The sequence below is a fragment of the Solenopsis invicta genome, chromosome 7 (assembly GCF_016802725.1).
Source record: "Solenopsis invicta isolate M01_SB chromosome 7, UNIL_Sinv_3.0, whole genome shotgun sequence".
In the NCBI taxonomy this organism is placed as follows: Eukaryota; Metazoa; Arthropoda; class Insecta; order Hymenoptera; family Formicidae; genus Solenopsis; species Solenopsis invicta.
The window spans coordinates 4381607-4403559 of NC_052670.1; the positions used below are offsets into that span (position 1 = coordinate 4381607).

At 32.9% G+C, this 21953-nt stretch overlaps 1 protein-coding gene and 1 long non-coding RNA gene across 14 annotated transcripts in view; one reads left to right on the top strand and one right to left on the bottom strand.

Moving 5' to 3' along the window:
* The window catches only part of LOC105199947, a 299693-nt gene extending 290215 nt beyond the window's left edge, over window positions 1-9478 (top strand). For both annotated transcript variants that reach the window (XR_003268223.2, XR_850945.3), the window contains exon 9: window positions 4107-9478. This is a non-coding gene — a long non-coding RNA (uncharacterized LOC105199947). The remainder of the gene's footprint in view (window positions 1-4106) is intronic.
* The window catches only part of LOC105199945 (lachesin), a 269609-nt gene that overhangs the window by 201252 nt on the left and 46404 nt on the right, over window positions 1-21953 (bottom strand). For all 12 annotated transcript variants that reach the window (XM_039451646.1, XM_039451643.1, XM_039451645.1 and 9 more), the window contains one exon: window positions 19116-19225. In XM_039451646.1, the coding sequence (XP_039307580.1) occupies window positions 19116-19188 (73 nt within the window). In that variant the 5' untranslated portion in view covers window positions 19189-19225. The remainder of the gene's footprint in view (window positions 1-19115; window positions 19226-21953) is intronic.

Below are 21953 nucleotides of genomic sequence, written 5' to 3' on the forward strand. Positions count from 1 at the left end.
TATATCGGCTGAACTTTTTAACGCCTTCTCGATGCCGAGGATCGTTAATCCGTCGTGTACGCGAAACGAATGTCCGAGGAACGGATTTATGGACTGACTAATTCTCTCTTCCACACGCTTTCTAATTCAGGATTCGCGGATGAAACATAACCGATACATCGCCTTAGGAACTTAATTTACGAGATGAGTAACTAGCTGTATAAAATATACACGTAGCTAAAGCAGCAAGAAACAGGGTGTATAAAATGTAGACCTTTATAAAATAAACGTGTATACTCCGGTTAATATCCTTGACGCCGAGATCATTTATACGAAAAACGAGAGAGAGGGAGAGAGAGAGAGAGAGAGATGATTCAATAATAAACTTGAAACTTATATACAATTTCGTTTGCACGCCCAACTATAATATACATAAATTATTTCTCATTGCATATATAGCGTATATTAATATGTATTAATAGTTTACAGTTACCTTTCACATTGACGTGATTTTTTAAAATAAAAATTGTTACAGTTTTCAAATATTTATATCAGTTAAAAAAAATAGACAATCTTGGTTCTCGCGCAATTTTTAATATTTGAATTTAATATCATATCGATACATATAAATTTCAACAAAGTTGGAAAACGTCACATTCAAATGTCGCAAACCGAAATATATAAATTTTCAATTTTTAAGTTTTTTTATTCTTGTATTTATATTGACGTATACTATATACTATACTTTTCATTCGTTTATTTTAAATGTATAATTTTTTTTAAATCACAAGTATAAATTTTTTTATCAAGAAATGTTCCTATTGATGATTATATACAAAGTCAATAATTTAAGTTTGTCATACGTTAATTATCTTTTACACATCTCTAAATTTTACACATTTCTAAATCTGCAGCGAAATGTCACTTCAAAAGAATAAAAATTAAGTTTATGCAATTTATCATCGCTCTAATAAAAGTAAAAAAAAATCACTCTATAAGAGTCCCATTCAGTCATATAGAAGTGGAATTTAACTCTTATACAGTGGCAAATCACTTAAATAATTGCACAAGCTCAATTTTCGCTGTATGAGATTTAGAGACTATAACACACATTCATAAAGATCTACCGTACATAAATTCTTGAAAGTGTTGTGTCTTAAATCATCGCCCGAATGAACAAAGATATTTTCACCGTTCACATAAAACCTTGACAGGACGTTCGAAATCTGCAGTCGCGAAATAGTACGTCGGAGATCATCCCGTTCCGCCGGGACCGATACTATTTTTCAGAATGATTTCACAACCTATTAAACTTGTCGGCGATCGGCAGGGGGGCACTCTGGCGCAATTTGTCGCGTGGCTCGGCTGTCGATAATTCGAAAATATATGTTCATGTGAACGGGTCTGGGGCAAATCGAGTTCGATGAAGTAAAAAAAATCGTGCGAAAACGATGTGGCACCTCGGATAACTTGGATATACTTTTTGGGGATTCTTAACTTTGACGAATCTCACGACGGGGATAGTAACTTATTATAGGATGTGAAATGAAAATTACGAAACGTCAACTCGAGAAAATAAGCTGACGATACGATAGGTTGGGATACTACGTGTAATTTATGCATCACTCGCAAGTTGTCAGAAAATTTACATTTGACGCGAAAAAGGTAAATTCCCAGTTATCCTATATATGAGGGAAGGAGTGTTATATGCGCAAATTCATGACTATGTCGAAGTTAGCTGGTTTTACTCAGTTGGGAAAACTTTTCACGTAATTCCTATCTTAAATTCATTATTTTAATTGTTGGAGTAATTTGCTAAAATGGCAAACAGGTGTTCAGAAGTACTTTACAATTGCAAAGAAGCCTATCAATCTGAATGAACGTAATAAAATTATTATCTATGAATAATTTTTCAATTGTATTGTCCACATTCATTTTTCTAAAGTTAAGTAATTTCCAATAATATTTTTAAATAGAGCAAGATTTTAAAGACATTTAAATATATCAACTTGTAAAAAAAAAGATTTCTAATAAATTACTGAAAAACAATGCAAATAATTGATCTCTATTTCATAAATATATAAATTTTTTAAAAACAAGCTCGACAACAGTATTTTTAACTTTTCCAAGTGCAATAATACCACGAAATTAAAATTTCAAATAAGAAAAAAACTGCTGTAATACTTTCAGTATATTGTTACAATTTGTAATATTGTTACATTTTTCTAACATAAATAAAAAATTTTTACTACAAAATTATTATAGAAATGTATTTTTCTCGAACTTATGTATTGATTATAATATTTATAATTAGTTATTACAGTTAAGAATTTATTTTAGTATAATATCATTTATATTTGTCCGTTTCGATAGTTTCTTATACGAGTATTGGACGTGAGTGCTATCCACTCTTTCTCTCTCTCTCTCTCTCTCTCTCTCTCTCTCTGCTTCTCCTAAGAGTACCTAACATCGCCTCGGTCTTAGAGGAAAACTTGTGCTTGGAAACAGCACAACAGCAACACCCTTAGATTAATCTAAGACTCTCTTGCGTTCCCGCTAAGGTTTCGCAGCTACATACACTACTGAAACTCCCAGTATCAGCGAGCGCAACTTGCCACCATCGCGCGAACAGCCCAAATTAGTATTTACTGCACTGTTATTCAAATTACCGCGCAAAAGTTCTAAAACATCAATGTTGACTTCTTTCGCGTCTCTTACTCTTAAACACGCCGACTTTCCCGAGAGTTGGCCCATTCGACGCAGTTCCCGCAGGTCTCACGACATTACTATTCGTATTTACTTACACAAGTGTAAGTACGAAGTAGGTACGAGGTCTTGTAGCATGCGCCGACAATTTATATTAATTATGCATATTATCGATCAAAAAAAGTATCTTGGTGTATACGAACGTTGTTCTTTTTATATGACTTAGAATCAAGATTGATTGTGTGCTGTATTATTAAACCGGTGCTCTAGAACGGTACTCCAATAACTGTCACGCGAAGGCTATCTATTTTACTCTTTGCTAGACCAACATTTTATTAAAGTCACCGAATCTTTACGGAGTGGGCCTGTGTATTATTTATCGTCTCTTGTTACCTACATAATTTTATTCAAACGATTTTCGCGTTTACACGTTCCACTTCTTTCAATGTCACCAATTCTGATGTTTATTTCGCTAATCAAATGTAATACGTGAATACAATTGTTTTATAAATAGCAATATGTCAAAGCAAAAAGTAAATTCCATTAAAAAAAAAAAAAGTAATAATCAGTACCGTTTAAATCTAAATTCGGCGAGGATTCCCTTTATCGTGAAATACGTTCGAATAATGACGCACGCAGTGCATTTTCGGCAGCATGCGCTCGGGTAAAAAGCCCTTTTATAGAGTCGATCTGGCCGACCAGCCGGTATGCCAATATAGTGTGGGCGGTCAAAGAATCATATACGGTATTATTGGTACAAAGGCTGCCGTTACAAGCTACAAATTACCCGCGAGCATCGCGCCAGAGGCAGCGGCCGAAGTAATAGCGCCACGGCATTCGACAGTAAGCCGGCTTAGAGGACCCTCTGCCACGATACCGGCGCACCTTCGGCGTTATGCTAACTGACACTATGAGCTACTTTGCATTAATCGTCCCAGAGAAGTTGCCGCGAATACGGGGCATTAAGCTCGGCTTTTCCCATGAGGCCACGCCGTTCAGTCAAACGCAAATGCCGCCGCAGTGGAAAAGGATGGTTACCGGATCATCTCTTATCCGATCCGACGGGACAAATTGAGAATTTGGAAAATATAGAAATTTTTTTACTAATTTTCCAAAATTCACTGTTAAAGCATTGTATGGCCGTCCGTAAAAAATATGAATACATTTATACGTAATTGAGCTCACGGTTCTTCCCTCGGTATATTCAGAGATTCAAAATAAATTTTTACTTTTAATATTTTCAAACATTTAATATAAATATTTTTTGAATATAGAACATCTACTTAATATTCAAAATTTCACGTATACTAATATAATAAGATGATAAATTTGGCGCAAATAAATTTATAAGTTATTTAATTTAATAAAAATTAATTGTGCTGACAAATAAATTCGAATATAATTTCCTTGTCTTATTTCAGGGAGTAAATCTTTGAATATCGCTGGCGCGGCTGGACAGATTCCATGAAGAAATCAATGGAGAGATCTATGGAAATTCCTTTTCTTGGCTCGACTCCGCGGGAATGGGAAGAACAATGCGCCGGTCTGGGAACATCTTTTATACAATTATAGTTTTTACGCGACGCGATCCGCCCGGAAATATGGGCGGATGGAGGGGGGAGGGGATGGGGACGGGCTCGTGGCAGAGGTGGCACAAGGCAGCGAAGAAGGAACGACAGAGAAAAGACGATGGGAGAGAGCGAAAGAGGGTAGATAATAGCCAGGATAGAATTGTTCCAAGAGCAAAAAACCGATCCATCCCGAAGTGTTATCGGATGGCAGAGACGCTCGCGAGCCGAGTACCGCGCTCCGCACCTTCTTTCTGAAAATGCCTCTAGGAGAAAATTGCTTTATTCGCGCGGCGTACACATGGCAGTACCAACTGCTGCACCTCGACATCCGTGATAAGCACCGCACACAATTAATCCATTAACAGTGAAAATTATTTTTACAAACTAAAATGGCAGTTTCTGTTTTCATCAAATCTTCAAATCCGTAAAAAAAAAGATCAAAATATTCAAAGACGAAAAAAATCTTTCATAATTTAGGAATAAAACTATTTTTGTAGATCACCGGTTTAATTCTACAAAATGTGCAAAATAAATATAAATATCGTCGTAATATAATATTAATATATCAGTTGATGTCAGAGTGGTAAAAAGAGTATAATTCGTTCAATGCAAGACGTCTCTGAAAATATGACGAATGTACGAAGCTTCCAGATAGGGAGCTGTAATCGTGTCTAACTCCAGCACGATAATAATTGCAAAGCTGGCGTTGTAATGCTTTCAAATCAGAGACAAATGCTTTTTCGTCTCATTCCCGAGAGACGAGTGTCCTTCGCGTGGTACTACAGCCGGATAAGTACAGGCGAAAAGGAGAAGAAGAGAATGGGATGGATGAAACTACAATTAAACATCGCGTGTCCGTTCGTCCCGTTATAACTACAGATACCTGGCCTAAATTTATCACATAACGAATCTACTTTCCCTTTCAAGTTTTTCGCAATTATTTCCTTGCGACGGAAAAGCATCGACAAATATATTGGCAATAATCAAATTCGATATCATCGAGAAAAATTGCATTTAAATTATATTTAAATAAAAATTGTATTTAAATTATATCTCAAATATTTCGACATTATATTTGTACTATGTAAAATTTCAAACCGTAATTGAATTTTATAAATATAACATTATAAATATAACAGTTGTTATGATAAAATTCATTTTGCGATATTTCGGTCGTAGTTGTCTGGCCCTTGGTAAATAAAACGTTGTAAAAATATTATTTATCCTATTTTTAAAAAAAATTATCTACAGAATTAATTTCAGTCAATCAGACGCAATTTAAAAAATGTAATATAAAAAAATTTGACATAAAGTAATCAAGTAATTTTTTATGTTGCGTTTTTATGTTACGTGTAAATAGGATTACTGGTTGATGGTTCGAAAACAAGACCGCAACTGATGAAGTGAGCAGTCCAGCTTGGGAAATAGTTGGGAAACGTTGGAAATACTTTGCGCGCAGAGTCCTTCCGCGGCGATATTGCATTTCAACGTGAAAAGCAGAAAGACGAAATTAGACGCCTTAATGCTCCCGTGCATTAAGGGGTTTCCCACTCAACCTCGTCGACATTTCCAGCATCCGCAATCGACGATAACCGTCGTGATTTTTCAGCTCTAGGAAACTTTAAAGAAAAAAAATTTCTCGCCTTCTCGACGTTGAATAGTAATAACATTTTCCATAACATGTGTACCTCGCTGCAATGTAATGAGCATAATAGAGGCATGTCGAAAGAAACATTTTTCATTATCATCATGCATATTTTAATACGTAAACCATTAATGCAAATTGTTTACTTTAAATGAGACTGTAGTGAAAAAATTATTCTTAGATAGTATAATTATTCTTTCTAATAAAAAAAAATTATCAGAAGGATAAATTATATTTATCACGCTTTCTTATAATGTTATTAATTTTACAGATACTTAAGAATCTTGAAACTTTTTAATATATAACTTTTAATGCATTGACAGAGACGAAATAAATGCTCTTCGCTGCTCAAAATGTGATATGTAACAAACGTCTTGCGACGCAATATTTTTGCACTGGAAACGTAATAATACGCTTTTCAAAAGAAACGTCAAACGTTAGACGCGCGAACATCAAAAGTTATAAAGTTGCTGAATAAAAGGCGATAATGCAAGTGAATAAGTTTACGATTCTCTTTTACGTGTATATTCAGGCGGGTTTTTCTTTTGCCTTTCAGTTCCCTTCAAAATGTATTAATATTTAGAAAAATTGCATATTTGCTCCAGGCAGCATTATAGCCTGCTACATACGTTAAATCTCGTTGCTCGCGCGAGAGCGATCCGCGCCGTTTCGCTGGATAAAAGGCGCAAAATTCGCGCGCGTAAGTAAAGAAGCGAAGAGAATGCCGTAGCAGAAACACGACTGCGAGGAAGATGAATGACCGCGTGGCGGGCATGTAACACGTCTGTAACCTGCAACGCCACCGGACGTTTTTACAGCGTTAGCTCGGTTACGTATCGTCAGAGAAGACGGGACTAGAGCGGAGAAGGGAACGAAACAGTAAACACGGGACGAAACTGCAGTCTGCGTACTGCAGTAACCAACCCACTCGTTCGCTATCTCTCTTTTTCTTTATTATATAGATATATATATATATATATATATATATATACCTAACTATATGTCAATGTAATTTTTGTAAAAGCAAACAACCGGTATTACTTCGCTTGTCGGCGCAGTCTTGTGATTACATTCATAAATTGAAAAGCACGAAAATTTCATTTTTTTTTATTACAAAAAAATGTGTTCGTCCTGGTTCTCTATGGCGAAACAAATATGAAATATGAGATTCGATATAAAAAGAGAAAATAGTATAAACATATTTTTATGATCTCTCGTTAGTGCTTCAAATAAAGATATCACATATTGATATTTAATTGATATTAAATCTACTCAAGGCAATTTGGAAAGAATTTTTAAACGATAATTACAATTATCTTTAAAAATATAGCATTTTAAAACAATTAAAGAATCATAATTACTGGGCAACGTGTGATTTACACACGCACGAGAATGCGAATAGATCGGTCGACCTGTCGACGAGGTTACGCTTTCTGCGTTCTCGCGAATGGCACTTTTATCGGTCTCGCAAAGTAGGCCGAAAAGCAGCGGCGTCTTCCGCAGACACTTTTAGAATACGATAGCGTATGCGGATACACGAATTCAACGTCTTGGAATTTAATATTTCCCTTTCTGGGAGCACGGAAATGCCATTAAACGGTCCGCGAGGAACCACGAAGTCATGTTCATCGAATCGAAAGTTTACACAGGCCTGCCGGCTCCGACGCACATATGTACGCGCGCGCGTCTCGAATTCGAGATGAAAGTCAGTTTCTATCTAGCAAGATCGAAGTAAGTGTGTATATACATCATGCAAAACATTCACGTATATCTCATGTCTTAAATATGTATATACTGATTTACACCAGAAGCAAATTGTCAAGGAAGATTGATATCGATACACTGATGTGTATGTACACGTATAGAAGCATATTGTAAAATCTTAAAATTGTCAAATACGTTGATGGCTTTATGCTGAACAATCTATTTGTTGCAAAAAGAAATCGTCATAATAATCGTAACTTTAATTTATAACAATGAAAAGAATTTATCACGTCATTTAATATCACGTATTAAAGATATAAAACTTATATTAAATTAGGGTAACTCTTTCTGTAGCGTTAGACTTTTTACTTGTGTTTTTTTCTGACTATGTGGCTCTTAATTAATTATAACTTCAAAAAATAAAGATAAATTTTACGTTATGATAAAATTATAGCAATGAAAGAGATGCTGGTTCGACAGCTGCATGAAATAAGGTGTACATGCCTTATTTTTTATTAGTTTCTTAGATTGGAATCTTAACTTATTTTAATAGTTTTTGTCAAGACTAACACAGCATACACATGAAAAGAACAGTTTTACTGAAATATCTAAAAATTTAGCTAGATACAGATCTGAAAATGATTTCATTGGATCATGAAAATAAATATAGACGTTCAAGCATGATGAGCAAGACTGTAAAATGTTTTAACATTTTAGCAACTAATTTGACTGTCCAATGTAATTATTTTCATGACCCAACAAAAGTATTTTCAGATCTGTATCCACAGTTGAATTTTTAAATGTTTCAATAAAAACGTTCTTTCCATACATTGATTCTTCGAGAGACGAAATACTGAATGATCGACAATACTTGAACAAAAACGATGATCAAGTTTACAAATTAGAAGTCAAGAGCAGAATAAATTCCCCTTATCAATGAATATACAAGAACAGTTTATTTTCGTATGTACAGCACAGCACATTCCTATGCTATTCTCGATCCGCGGTCTTGTTCTGTTCCGCTAAAAAGTCGTTCGCTCGTTAACGGCAGTCACAGTCTGCAATCATGGAAAGAACAATTGTAGTAGCTAACGCAGAAGAAATTTTAGCGTACGAAAAGCTTTTTCATCTGCGTTCTCTAATTCTTGCCATGTCTGTCATCCGAATCGAAAGTACACAATAGAAGAGTGAAAAATACAAGTTAAATATCGCAAATTATATTCTAAATTGTAATAAAAGAACGTTTTAAATTTTATATTTTTTAAACTACGAAACGCTTAGTATTCTCAATTTTATTATTTAAAAATTAGTTTAATAATTTCAGAGCAGATTAATTAAATATTTAATTAAGGAAATGGAAAACTTAAAATATAGATTTATTCCATCTCTAAGTTCTATTCTAAAATGTTATTATTAATACACGTAATAAATACATTATTTTCACTCTTCAATTATGCGAAATTTTTCTTTGCACAAGTTATGCTCGTTTAATGATACCTCATATAGGACAATCACGCAAGAGGACAAATAATGCTCCGGCGCACAAGAGCGCTCTCTCTAAAGTTTGACAATAGCATTTTGCCGTCATAACACTATACGACACAAACGAAGTGATATACGTGCGGACAGAAACGGTACGATAAAAAGTATACCCATAATGTACCAACAGTTCTATTTTTTCATCACGACAAAACACTCAACGACAGTCGACAACGTTCATCTGCTTTTGCTGTTTTCAAAGTGACTTTTATGTTTCTGCAACACGGCTGGCGAGTATTTTGCATTCTCCACGTATGTATCAAATGTTAGTAAAACTGTATTGAGTAAAAAAAATAGCAGCGGCAGCGTATTAATAAAAGAAACTTAAGCAGGATTTGGCCTCAATTTTTATTTTTGTCCCTGCTAATAATAGAAACGTAAGACAAAAAGTATCTTATTTTTAGTGCTTCTAAGAATATGATTAACGTACATGAAAATTGTATTTGCATAAGTTTTATGAACTTTCAATTTCTCGCTTTCATAGAATAAGTACTCTAATTCCCTTTGTGTTTTGAAAAACATATAAAAATAAAAAATTGCATCTCTCTCTTTGCTTCCTAATTAATTTTTCTAACTTAAATAAATTTATTTTACCTCATAAAATTCGCAAAAATTTCTAATAATAAACGGATAATAAAAATTTTTTTTAAAAAGCATACGTATGTAAAAATATTTTATTATTTTATAACTATGTGTAAATAGTGAACATTATTAACATTTTAATTATTCTATAAATAAAAACACGTATCTTTTAAGAGACTCTTCTTCGAAAGACTTTATCAATATGTGACTACGCTATTGACTTTTAGTACCTTCATCTATTCATACGTATTTAAAAGTAAAAAAAATGTACATTACACTTTGAAACTTTTTACATATCTAGTATATATGTATTACATATTTATTTATATTTCACGTGGAAAATTTCTCGTATTATTATGTGAGCCGAGAGGCACCGTAGAGCAAAAGAATCGCTCGAGCATGAATGCATATACATGTATAAAGTGGCTTGGGGGTTAAGTGGCGAGTACGGAAGCGCATAACGGCACTAATGTACATTTAATGTCTTAACTTTGAATGCGGCTCGCGGCCCACCGTGAGATAACATTTTAAATATGTTTTTGCATTTATGCGGCCGACCGGCCCTCGCGCCGACACGTCGCGAGAAAGGAGCGAGCTCGGCTGAACGAGGCGAAGGAAAAAAGAAAGTTTTTAACGCAACGATTGCGAGCTCGACTATGTTCCTCTGCCCTTCCCAAGGCGCAGCAGCTAAGGTACTTTTTCCAAGGGATTTCCTTCTGCCTTTCCTCTATTTCTCTTTCTTTAGTAGAAAGGCTGCATCAAGAATCTACGATCTTACTGTCGACCGGGGAATACCAGAAGTTTTTCCATTCGCCACAACGACAAAAGAAACGAAGTGGCGCAGGAAACGCCCTTATTTGACTCTAACATGATGAACGAATTTTAGTGAATTCCATGAGAACTTGTCAGTGATCGGCAATCACAATTTCCGAATATTTATTGTAAATGTAAATATTGCTTTATAATAATTTCAGTGAGTTAAAATGGAGTATTTATTAATAAAAAGGTGAATAAAAATGTATCGTAAAAAAATATTTTATAATAAAGATTCTTCCCCCTCCATTCCATCGAATAATCATCTCCTGTCAATTACAATTTTATATTCACAAATATTTATTTATGTGTCCAAACAAAAAAGATTTGCGATCAATTTCGAAATTAAACTTGAGACCCTTTCTTTCCCTCTTGAAAATATTGACCGAATCGTATTTACGAATTGAGAAACTTTTCTCGAAACGAGATGTGACGTACAGAGAAATCTATTACGTAATACAGGAAAGTGTATATACGAGCGATCAACTTGTCTTGTTACTAGCATCATCTTTCATAGCATTGTTCTGCACGAAAGAAATCTCGGTTTTTACGAATAAACAAGCATAACTTAAACGAAACTACAAAAAGCTCGTATTCACAAAAACAACATGTAGTATCATCTTTATGAAGCATATTTTAACAGTTTTTTTTAGCTATAAAAAAATATAAATAGCTATTGCGAAAATTTTATTCAATGACGTGACTCCTGCAAACAAATTATTTTAGTATCATAAAAAATTGTTTTTATTTTAAAAAATTGTGTAAAAAAATGTAACACTAAAATAATTATCCTTTATCATGTTTTGAACACAGTATTTTATAGTCCTTTTTTTTTAAATCTGTTAAGAATATGACACTAAAATAATTTGTTCTTAGATAAGACGACATCGAATGGAATTATTAGAACGATTGATGTATTGCTGTAAGAATTTGTAGAAGAATGCTCATGGAAAATGTCACGGATCGAAAGTACTCGCAGATATATTTGTTTCCTTTCACTTATTCTGTATCTCGTAGAAGTTACCATTTGCAATTTATCATTCGCGATCGTTGCGAAGTAGACTTTTATTACTAAATCGGAAATCTTTCAAGTTGTCACTTTGTAGTTCGCTTCATTCAGTCAATAGTTTCACGCTCAGATCAGTAAATGTCAGCTCTTAATGTAATGCAAAGACAACAATGCATCACAGAATTTCCATGTTATTGTGTTTGAGAATACATGTAGTTGCAAATTTCGGCTACATTAATATACATTTTGCATTTTTAATTCATTTCTCGTATTTCAAACAATTACTTGAAACTATTGTTATAATTTCACAATATATAAGAAAAATCTACGTTTATGCCTATTTCCACCAACGCAGATTAACTTTAATCTCAGTTTAACTTACTCTTTATCTTTCTTTAGTTCTAAGAATTGGAAAAAGGTAAGGAGTAAGTTAAACTGAGATCAAAGTTAATCTACATTGGTGAAAATGGACATTAATCTTTTTTTTAAAAAATTTTGATACGTGTAATTTTCTCATTTTTCTTTTATTTTTCAAATCAAGCCAAATTATATATATATATATTTTCTCCTTTAAAGAAAGCTTCAAGATTATTTCAAAGTTATTATAAATTTATTCTCAATAAATACTTTAGACCTGTGTTATGTGATACAAAAAAAGCCTAATAGACGCAAAAGTAATATGTTCTCTAAATGAGTGGTATCTCACGATGAATTCCGTGCCGTAACGCGCACTATCATGTTATTCAGTCTCATTGCTTCATTCAGGGCCGCGCCTGCTAAACTGACATTATTGCGCGTAACGCGAGTGCCGGCATATTCGAATTTATTCGGTGTGCAAGCCGTCGACAGGTTAGTTCGTATGCATAGACCAGCATGTTGATTGGCTGGCACGCAAAGTCGTGCTCTCACGCCGGCAAAGTCCGCCGTCCGTGGCTGCTCTGTGTCCCGCGCCGCTCCGGGCGGATATTGCATACACGCGTTGTATTAATATGTATTTAAATTAGTGCCTCAAAGCGATACGAAATTACGGCGCTTGCTCGTATAGAGACGGCTGCAGACGAATTACACACGCATTGCTTAGGCCGATCTCGAATAACGCGATGTCCCCGTAATATCAAAATCCCAAGAGCTTTTGCACCTCTAGGATCATCGTATGGTAAATTTAGCGTAAGCTTACTGTAAAAATTCAAAATTATAACTTCCGTTTCCGTTTTCTACGTGAAGGCAGAAAAGTAAGAGAAAGAAAAGTCAAACGTATCGAACCAGTGAAACGAGAAGAGATATTCGGAACATTTTATCGGAGCGGAAAGAATTTTCAATCAGAAAATGCGTAAAGCGTGTCGGGTATGCAAGTGATATAATACATAATTGCCAGCACAAACGCGCGTCATAAACATTATTTATATAAAAGTGAACATTTATTAATAGAAAATTGCCGCAAACCTTTATAAAATCTGGCGATAAAATTACGTGCGCGAGCTCGATTTTGACTATTCCTGCATATATTATTTTCTGTATTCATTATACTTTTCGTTAATTAATAATATAAAGGCAAAAAATATAATGGCCTATATCGAGATTGCAGATATCACTCTGTGGCTATAAACGGAAATGTAAAGCAAAATATGTATTACATAGTATTAGCTATTATAAAGATAAATCAATATGCAACCGAATAAAAAGAAGTTTTAAACCCGCAATTTTAGCCCGTAATCTTTAATCTTGCATGAATCTTGCATCAAGAAATATCTTAAAATTTGATTTTGTGATATGGATGGTTTCTTCATTAATTATTTTTGAATCATTTTTAGAAATCAATTAAGAATACAGTTATTTTTGTGAAGGGTAGAACAAATATTTCAGTAAAAACTTGATGTCATTAAAATTATATTTCTCTTGTGAGATGCAAATATAAAAGTTTGCAATATATATAAAAGAGTTAAATCTCATATTAAATGTTGTTATTTTAAGATATAAAATTAAATTATTAATAAAGATGGATAAGTTATAAAAAATTAGAAAATAAAATTTATTAATATATTTATTGTAAAAACAAATATGTCTATCATTAGCATTAATTTTTGTTGAAAAAAATAAGTTAAAATATTTGATTAAAATTAATTGAAGTGTCAATCTGACAGTAAAATATTCGTTTCCTAGTTACGTTTATAAAATATTTATCAAAAAAATCTCTAAATATTGATTTCTTGTATATTAGATTATATAATATTTTATCTTGAAAACATGTAGAAAACAAACGCAATCACAAGATATTTGGAAGAAGGAAAGCATAAAACAATTAATTAAATTAAAAATTTTTCTTTAATGTATTTTTATATTTTCTTATTTCACATAAATACATACACATTTTATTTCAATTTTCATTATTCATTACAAACAGAACGAAGAAATTTAAATAAAAGTCATACATTTTATAAATTTAAATAAAAATTTTTAAATTTAATTTTCTAAAAATGTCAGTGCTTTATTTGTTAATTTTTTGAGTTACGATTGTTTCTTTTTTCTTTCTTTTTATTTTATCATTTGTGAGCAACAAATGCAAAACCTGATTTATTTAATAACAAAATATTTTTTAATTAAAATTATTAATATTTTCATAATGTTTTCCTAATTATGAGTTGTCTAAAAATTTTTTTCCTTTTTTCATTGTCAGACTCATTTGTTGCGTAACACTCAAAAACTCGGTCGCACATATTAATTATCAGAATTGGATAACCATGTGTACTCTCGGGATTAATCATACGCGACATGCGTTTTTCTATTGTAAATTGTATAAAACCAACACGAAAAAAGTACCAAAGCTCTATAATCCTCAATAATCGTTCGACAATTCGAACTCTTAATTTAAAAATGTCGAACAAATTACAATTTATGTCAATAAAAAATTTAAAACGCACAGAGTGAGATGTACATTTAACGAATTTCAAAATAAATCCGTTAAAAAAGATTAACTGCATTGCCGATACAAGCAAAACAAGCAATTTATAATTCCCGTCTCTTGTCGCTTCGATTTCTTCGATCCCGTGTACCGAAACCCGCGCGAAACACCTGCTTCGATAAATAGCCGACGCATTTACGTAGTCGTTAATCGCAGTAGTTAATTAAACGCGCGGGGGTGTATAGCTATTAATTGTTCGTAGAAAGTAATCGCGATTTAATGGATATTACGGCGATTCACGGAGCGGCTTCCGTTGCTACATGCCGGCTCGCGTAAAGTCGCGCAATTGACGAAGCACGATCTCATCGTGTACGCGCCACAAAACAAACGACAAGATCGCGTATCGAACGATCACGAAATATTTAAGTTGTAAATGTGGAGTATGAAGAATAATCTTTTCCTTGCGACTTAATGTAATTTCAGCACATTAGCTGTAATCGCAGATTTTGCATTTCATTTTACGTATAATATTATATCTGAGATTCTTTTTAAGTAGAACTTGGAGCAGATACGGTCTTAGAATCTTCCCTCGTATCGTCATATTATCTTTCAAAATCTTTTCGTATTTCAGTCATTTTCTACGATAACAAGTTGTTAATTCGCGTAATTAAACATTCGTAAACGTTTCAAAGCGACAATTGCTTATCAAATCATTTCGTTGGCGTATTTTAGTGTAATTTGTTCATTTAAAATAAAATTAAAAATAGTAAGAAACGCAAATCATAAATTATTGCATTGATATGTAGCAAAACGGAATATCCGATGTGTATATTTTATTTCATGAAACATGTTTCGAAAAAACGAGATAAACTAATTTGCAATCGATATTTTTTTTGTTTCGCAGAGCTCACCTTCGATTTAAATGTGTGATTTACTTATTATCTTGAGTGTGATGATATTGTGCGAAATATTGTCTAAATCACCGAATTGAATCATTCGGACAATGAGAAGTGTTATATTGATTTAGTATTATTGACGATTAATTTGAAAAAAAAAACAAAATATTTAAAGTATAATTATAATAATTTTTAACACGTTAGATATTCCCGGTGGTGCAGCTGACTCTCGTGCAATCTTGATGTTTATTTTGATAACGGGGCGCTAAGGCACGACGCGTAAAGCGACCGTCGCGTGCCGTGTTATCATTCGCACTGCGACAGTCGAGTCAGCATGGAGCGGCGAGAGCCACTCTGTGTGTCGTGAATTACTCTCGCAACGTGAGAACAAGTGCTGCAAGATACTAAATAGTACCATGTTACAGTTATTAAGGTAAATGGTTAATAATTAAGAATTCAGTAAAGGCGACAAAGCAACGACGTTTCAATCTAACTATACGCAGCAGAGTATTTTGTCAAAATTAAATTTCGAGTAACATCTCTATTCCAAAATTACATTTAAGCCAAAAATTGGAAGTGCAAGAATTCAAAATGTAATTCAAAATTTATTTAATTAAGTCAAACTAACAAGATTATTAATGTCGTGAAATAGTAATTTTAAATTCTTGTCTAATGAGCATATTCCTGTTTCAAATGAATAAATGATATGAAATATCGTCGACGATGTGATTCGATAAATAATCATCGCTTCGACGTTTATAAATAATTGTGTACAAATTATTGGCAAATTATTGCCAATCATTTGCACAATTTTTTTTTTTTTAATGTCTTTTGAAATAATTAATATTAATTATTTTGTTTAAAAAAATTATTAGTTTTTTGTACAAGAAAAATTAAAATCTTATTAAATTGAAAGTATCGGATTAAGTTGACGTAGAAAACATTGTAACTTATTCTTTTTCTGAATTTATTGCAATTACGCAATTTTATTGCTTAAAACGTACAAAAAAAAATCTTTCAAAATTAAAAAAAAAATTTTAAAATAAACAATAATAGACTAATTCCCATAATACTTTTTTTTATCAAATCAAGGTAAATAATAGCATATATAATATTATGAAATTGTTCAGAATAGATTCTGATCGAAATTATTTTGTTTTTCTCTTGAAAACACAATAGAAATTTATAGTAAGTGAATAATTTCGATCGGAATCCATTATGAATAGTTCCATAATACGTGCTCTAAATCTTAAAACAAATAATCAAATGAATTTATATTACTTTATTACCGCTCTACATTTTCATATAAAATTTTAGAAAAAATTGGTTTAAAATAAGTGCACATCGCTACTTTAAATCTGTATGCAATGTATTTAAAAAATGATTATTCGACATTATCTCTTAGAATAAAAAAATGTTATAATAAAAATGCTATAATAAAAAAAAATATATTTTTAAAATGTTATTTGTATATTAGAATAGTATATAATTATTTTATTATGTTGTATTATTGCATACAATAGGAAAATTACAATAGGAAATATTTGTTTAATAGCTTAGTTCGCGCCATCATTTAAAAGATATTAGTTTACATCACAAAAATTCGTTTCTTTGACAACAATCTGGAATACTGAGATGAAAGTAAACAATAAACGTTACAGTATAATCCTAAACTCCCATTATCGTTGCTCTTGAACCGAATAAGCGTTTGCCTGAAGTGAAAAGCGAACTGATGTAACAAGTTACGCAACTTTGCATAAATGTGGCTACACCATAACCGTCAATGGAAATGATATATGCAAGTGATAATACGGAAAATATTTTCATTTTTTTTCGACTATTTTAAAAAGCACGCAAAAAATCTCAATAAACTTGGTGTACAGTAAACAAAAATCACAAAATCGTTGAATGAAAAAAATACGTCGCTTTCATCTTGAGATTGATAGAAAGCCGCGCAATACATCACGCAACTGCGAAACAGCAAACCTTTAATCGCAAAATCAGGAATTATTACGAAACTAGTGAACAATATCGTACATTGTTCAAATATTCTATCGTATAATTTTAACTGACTGTATCTATATACGTTACAGAAGAAAACATCAGAAATTTAAGAAAAAGGAATTAAATTTTATTACCATCTCTGTGCTATAACTCATCCTTTGTTTAATATACATACATGGAAAAAATATTAAATATAAAAGCTATTTCTGTGCAGTAGAGTATACTGTGTATATTGTAAGAGCAAGCAGAAGGAAAAGAATAGTACCGCGAAACTCATTACAAGAACGTTGTATTCTTAATTAGAATATTACAAAGTTATGCCAGCAGGTGTAGATCCAATTTAACACAGATATTCGCTGCCAGTTCTAGTAAGACACGGAACCCAAAGCGATTTTACTATTCTTTATTTTTTTTTTTCTTTGTCCCTCTCCTTTTTTCTTTCCTTTTTCGTTTTATATTTCAGCGGCCCTTTATTTCATGCCTTTCTTTGTTCTATCTCATTTCCTCATTTTTAGTCATTCTCTCTTTCATTTTCTCCGACGAAGCGTTACCATCGAAGTAAAGTAGATATTGTTGCGTCAAATCGTTTAAAACTTAGAGAATAGCCACTAAAGCAAAGCAAAGTTTACTCCTGAGCTCTTTAATATATCTTATTAGAGAAGGTGTGGAACAGACTAGCTTATTATTTAACGATAATTAAGCTTCTAAAGGAAGATTCAAAGATATCCTCAACTTCACTTCCATTGAACGAACGAAAAGCGATAACGCGGAGAGATATTGCACGCTGAACTGAAGATTGATTAACGTCGGACTGAAGATGCGCAATGTGCAGTAGCTCTGTGAGAGAGCGTACGATTTTCTTAAATAGATATTCTATTCATTTTTTTTAACTCTAAAAGATATATCGTACCAAATTACAAAATGTCAAAGACATTGCATGAATTTAAATAACGATATGAAATGTAGATTTTTGTGCTATATCTTGTAAAACCATCTTCAACTTTGCGCCCATTCGCGTAATAAAATTCTTCAATCTAAGATCAAAGAGTAGCACGCATGTATAACGAATAAATCTCAATGGACGTAGCTAAAGATCGTGACGGAAACATCAAATTTTCGCAATTAACTATCGCAGTGAGCAGCTAACTTAGGATTTAAGGAACAATAGTGCGCAATACAATATTCTATTGTGTTGGAACGATTCTAGCAGATGCCGCAATAATCGCCTTACACGTTCATACGTGACAAACCCGTGTAATTAGTATATATGCATGCTGCTCCGCGTAGTTCCACGAGTGTTATGAATGATCGTTACAATTCTAATTGCAACACAATCGCGCCTTATCAAGCTATACTAACGTTTCGACAATGTGTGTTAGGACCTCGCTAATTAAATTCATCCTTAGCAGCAGACGAGATAATTGCTGAAAGTAAAGCCTCATGTCACATTCAAAATTACCGAAAATAATGATAGTGATTCTGAATTGCACACGAATCCGATACCATGATATTCGTGTAGAGAAATCGAAATACAAATACGAAACTAAATTCATGATATTTGTCACTGTGTAAATATATTGTAAATCGGAAAATTAAATTCACTAGAAACGTATAGATATATTCGAACATTTATGCCCGATAGCAAATTTAATCGTGTTATATTGTATCATGTATTGTATTATTATCGCGAGTATTCTATGAACGTCCGAAAATGTCTCCCGGTTTAAATTTCAATATTATTAAGCATGCTGAAATGTAATCCACATACCTTGGCACATTATTGTAATAATGTGCAGTATACTAATGGTCAGATATCGACTCCTTCTCTGTCGGTCCGCCATTTTTCCGTCGATATTCACTTCAAGTTCCGAAGCTAATCTGTAATAATAAAAAATTCAGTCAGTTGTGAAAAAGAAATTAATGATCAAAAAAAATTCCATTAAATATATTTTTTTTTTTTATTACAATAATACTCCTGCTATAAATTTATTTAGATTGTTTTTTTTAATAAAACAAGTCAAGCCAAGCATAAAAATAAAAAAAGTACGTAAAAGCGATCGGATAAGCAACGTATTTATTATTAATAGTGCAGTTTGCCGTTATCCGCTGCTCGTATCCGTGAGATCATAGATTATTAGTGGTACAGATTATTAGTGGTCTTTAGCAAATAACTCTATTCTATCATTAAAGGCCTGATATAAATCTAGCACAATACACGAGCGCGGGAAACATATGTACACGTCAATCTGGCATAATGTGTACGATTGAATGCACATTGCAATGTTGCAATATGCCGATTGGTCGGAAACGCACACAACCATGAAATCATTAACGCACGGCTAAGTCAGTAATACACAAGGATACAGTAATTAACGAACGTCCAATGTTAATCAGACTTATCGACTTGAAATATGCGCATATCGTTTAACAAGATGTAAACTACTAGTTATGGTCCAAATTCGTTATCGATACATTTCTAATGATTATTGATAGTATAATGATTATATTAGCTAAGGACGATTCGATGAATCAAGCTGGGCAATAGTTTTATATAGAAATACATATATAGAATGTTATTCAAAATATAGATAAATAGAGGCTCTGAGTGATGACGAGTCGTTTTTATCTAAATCTATACGCGTGCCAGGCTTTCATTTAAAATATGTCCCGACATATAGAACCATCTATTCATCTACCGTCCTACTATTTACATAAATCTAAATTAATGCGTGCGTACAACACACACATGTTTCATATCTATCATTTCTTCTTACGTTATGAATTCCGTGATTTGCTTTCTCCTTAGCAAAGATGTTATTGACGCTCCTTTCTCTTTCTAATATTAATATTATTATCATGGATATCTTTTAGATAAAGCTCGTATTGAAAGTTTTTACAGACTATTATAATTTAAAGTGTAAAGAGCCTTCTAATATTACGCGCGTAATGCGCAATTCATAATGTTATCACGAGTTTTACTAGATATATAACGGGGGATTTCCATAACGATGCTACGTTGATACTCGAGTAAAATGGCCTGCGTCGCCACAATCCTGAATTCACTTCTACTATCGTGCTCGCTCCATAATTAGCAAACTCAGTTACGTAACACCGTTATAGTAACGCTCGCGTTCCTTTATCTATTTTTCTCGTAAACTTGTTCGTGACAGGCTCATGGAAAAATGCTTCGCATGGATAGCTTCGGGCGGTTCTCTGTTGATGTTGTTTCTTATATTTGCGGTAATATATAACAATATAACCGTTGATAATTAAAAATAGTAAAATATAGTCTAAGAAAATCGCTTAAAACAAGTTAAATGTAATAATGTTGATATCCCAAAAAGATAAAATAAAATGTACCGCAAAAAATATGATTAAAATATCAAGAGTTTTCATCAATTATTTAAATTTTACTCGCAAAACATTTACGAATTCACAACTTTGTATCGAATAGATGCAAATAGTTTGAACAAAAATTCATTTTGATATATCGCAACTTCACGTATTTCTAAAAAAAGAAAATGTAAACGGAAAATTATATACAGTTGCCAAATGTTGAGATACCCGACACCTTGATTATATGCAAATACATAAGCGTGTCACGCAAGGAGTCACGTAGTTTAGGTATCTTCGTGTTATGTCACGTCTACTCGGTGAAGACCGCAGTTAGTGCATGCTAAACTTTGAAGGCATACATAGCTATGTTTACGCTCGAGAAACGAGCATCCGAGAGACCGAACGCCGAATAGTTATGAGATGCATACTGAAGCTGAGGCAAAATTTTGATATTAATTCTTTAAGGAAACTTTTCTTAATAAAATCGAATATGGATATTAGAGTATATCATTTTTTTAATAAAATCAAATAGTTTTAAAAACGTTGTCTTTCCGTTGCACTCATTGCTATTATTAACTACGTACAATTATGAAACGCGATTATTATATTTTGAGGGCTTCGACAAATTCATAAACACACAAGGTTAAATATTTAAACAAGTCAAATACATTGTGCATTTAGTTTCAAACAAACCAGAGAAACATTATTTATATATTATGTATTGTATATATGAATAAAATATTGCATTTAATATTGAACTAATATCGCAGCGTAACAAAAGAGCGAGCATCCTATCCTAGCACACGTAACATATCTATCCTCATTTTTACTTTCTCACTACAGAACAGTATCGTCATTTTAGTTTTCGAACATTACGTAGCAAATATAATAGATGACAAATCGATTCTTAATATATCATTAATTAATATTGCGGTAATGCTGTATGTCCGGGCGCTAATAATGATTGTACGGCGCTAAGGCAATAGCGCGATTGATATGGCACCGTTTGGTAATTGGACCAATTAGAAATTGGGCCAATTACTAAACGGTGCCATATCAATCGCGTTATTGATCCAGCGCCATAACAATCATTACATTGCCCCGTCGCGCTGTTTACAGTTGCTGTAATGCCAGTTGATCTCTTTTTAACGGCGCGTCGATAGTTTAATGCAATTGGTCTGGCTACCCGGTTAGTAGTACAAGTAGAGATTCGCCGCGACGCGGTGCGTCGCGCCGCTGCGTCGCTCCCGGCTGCGACGGTCGAGATTTA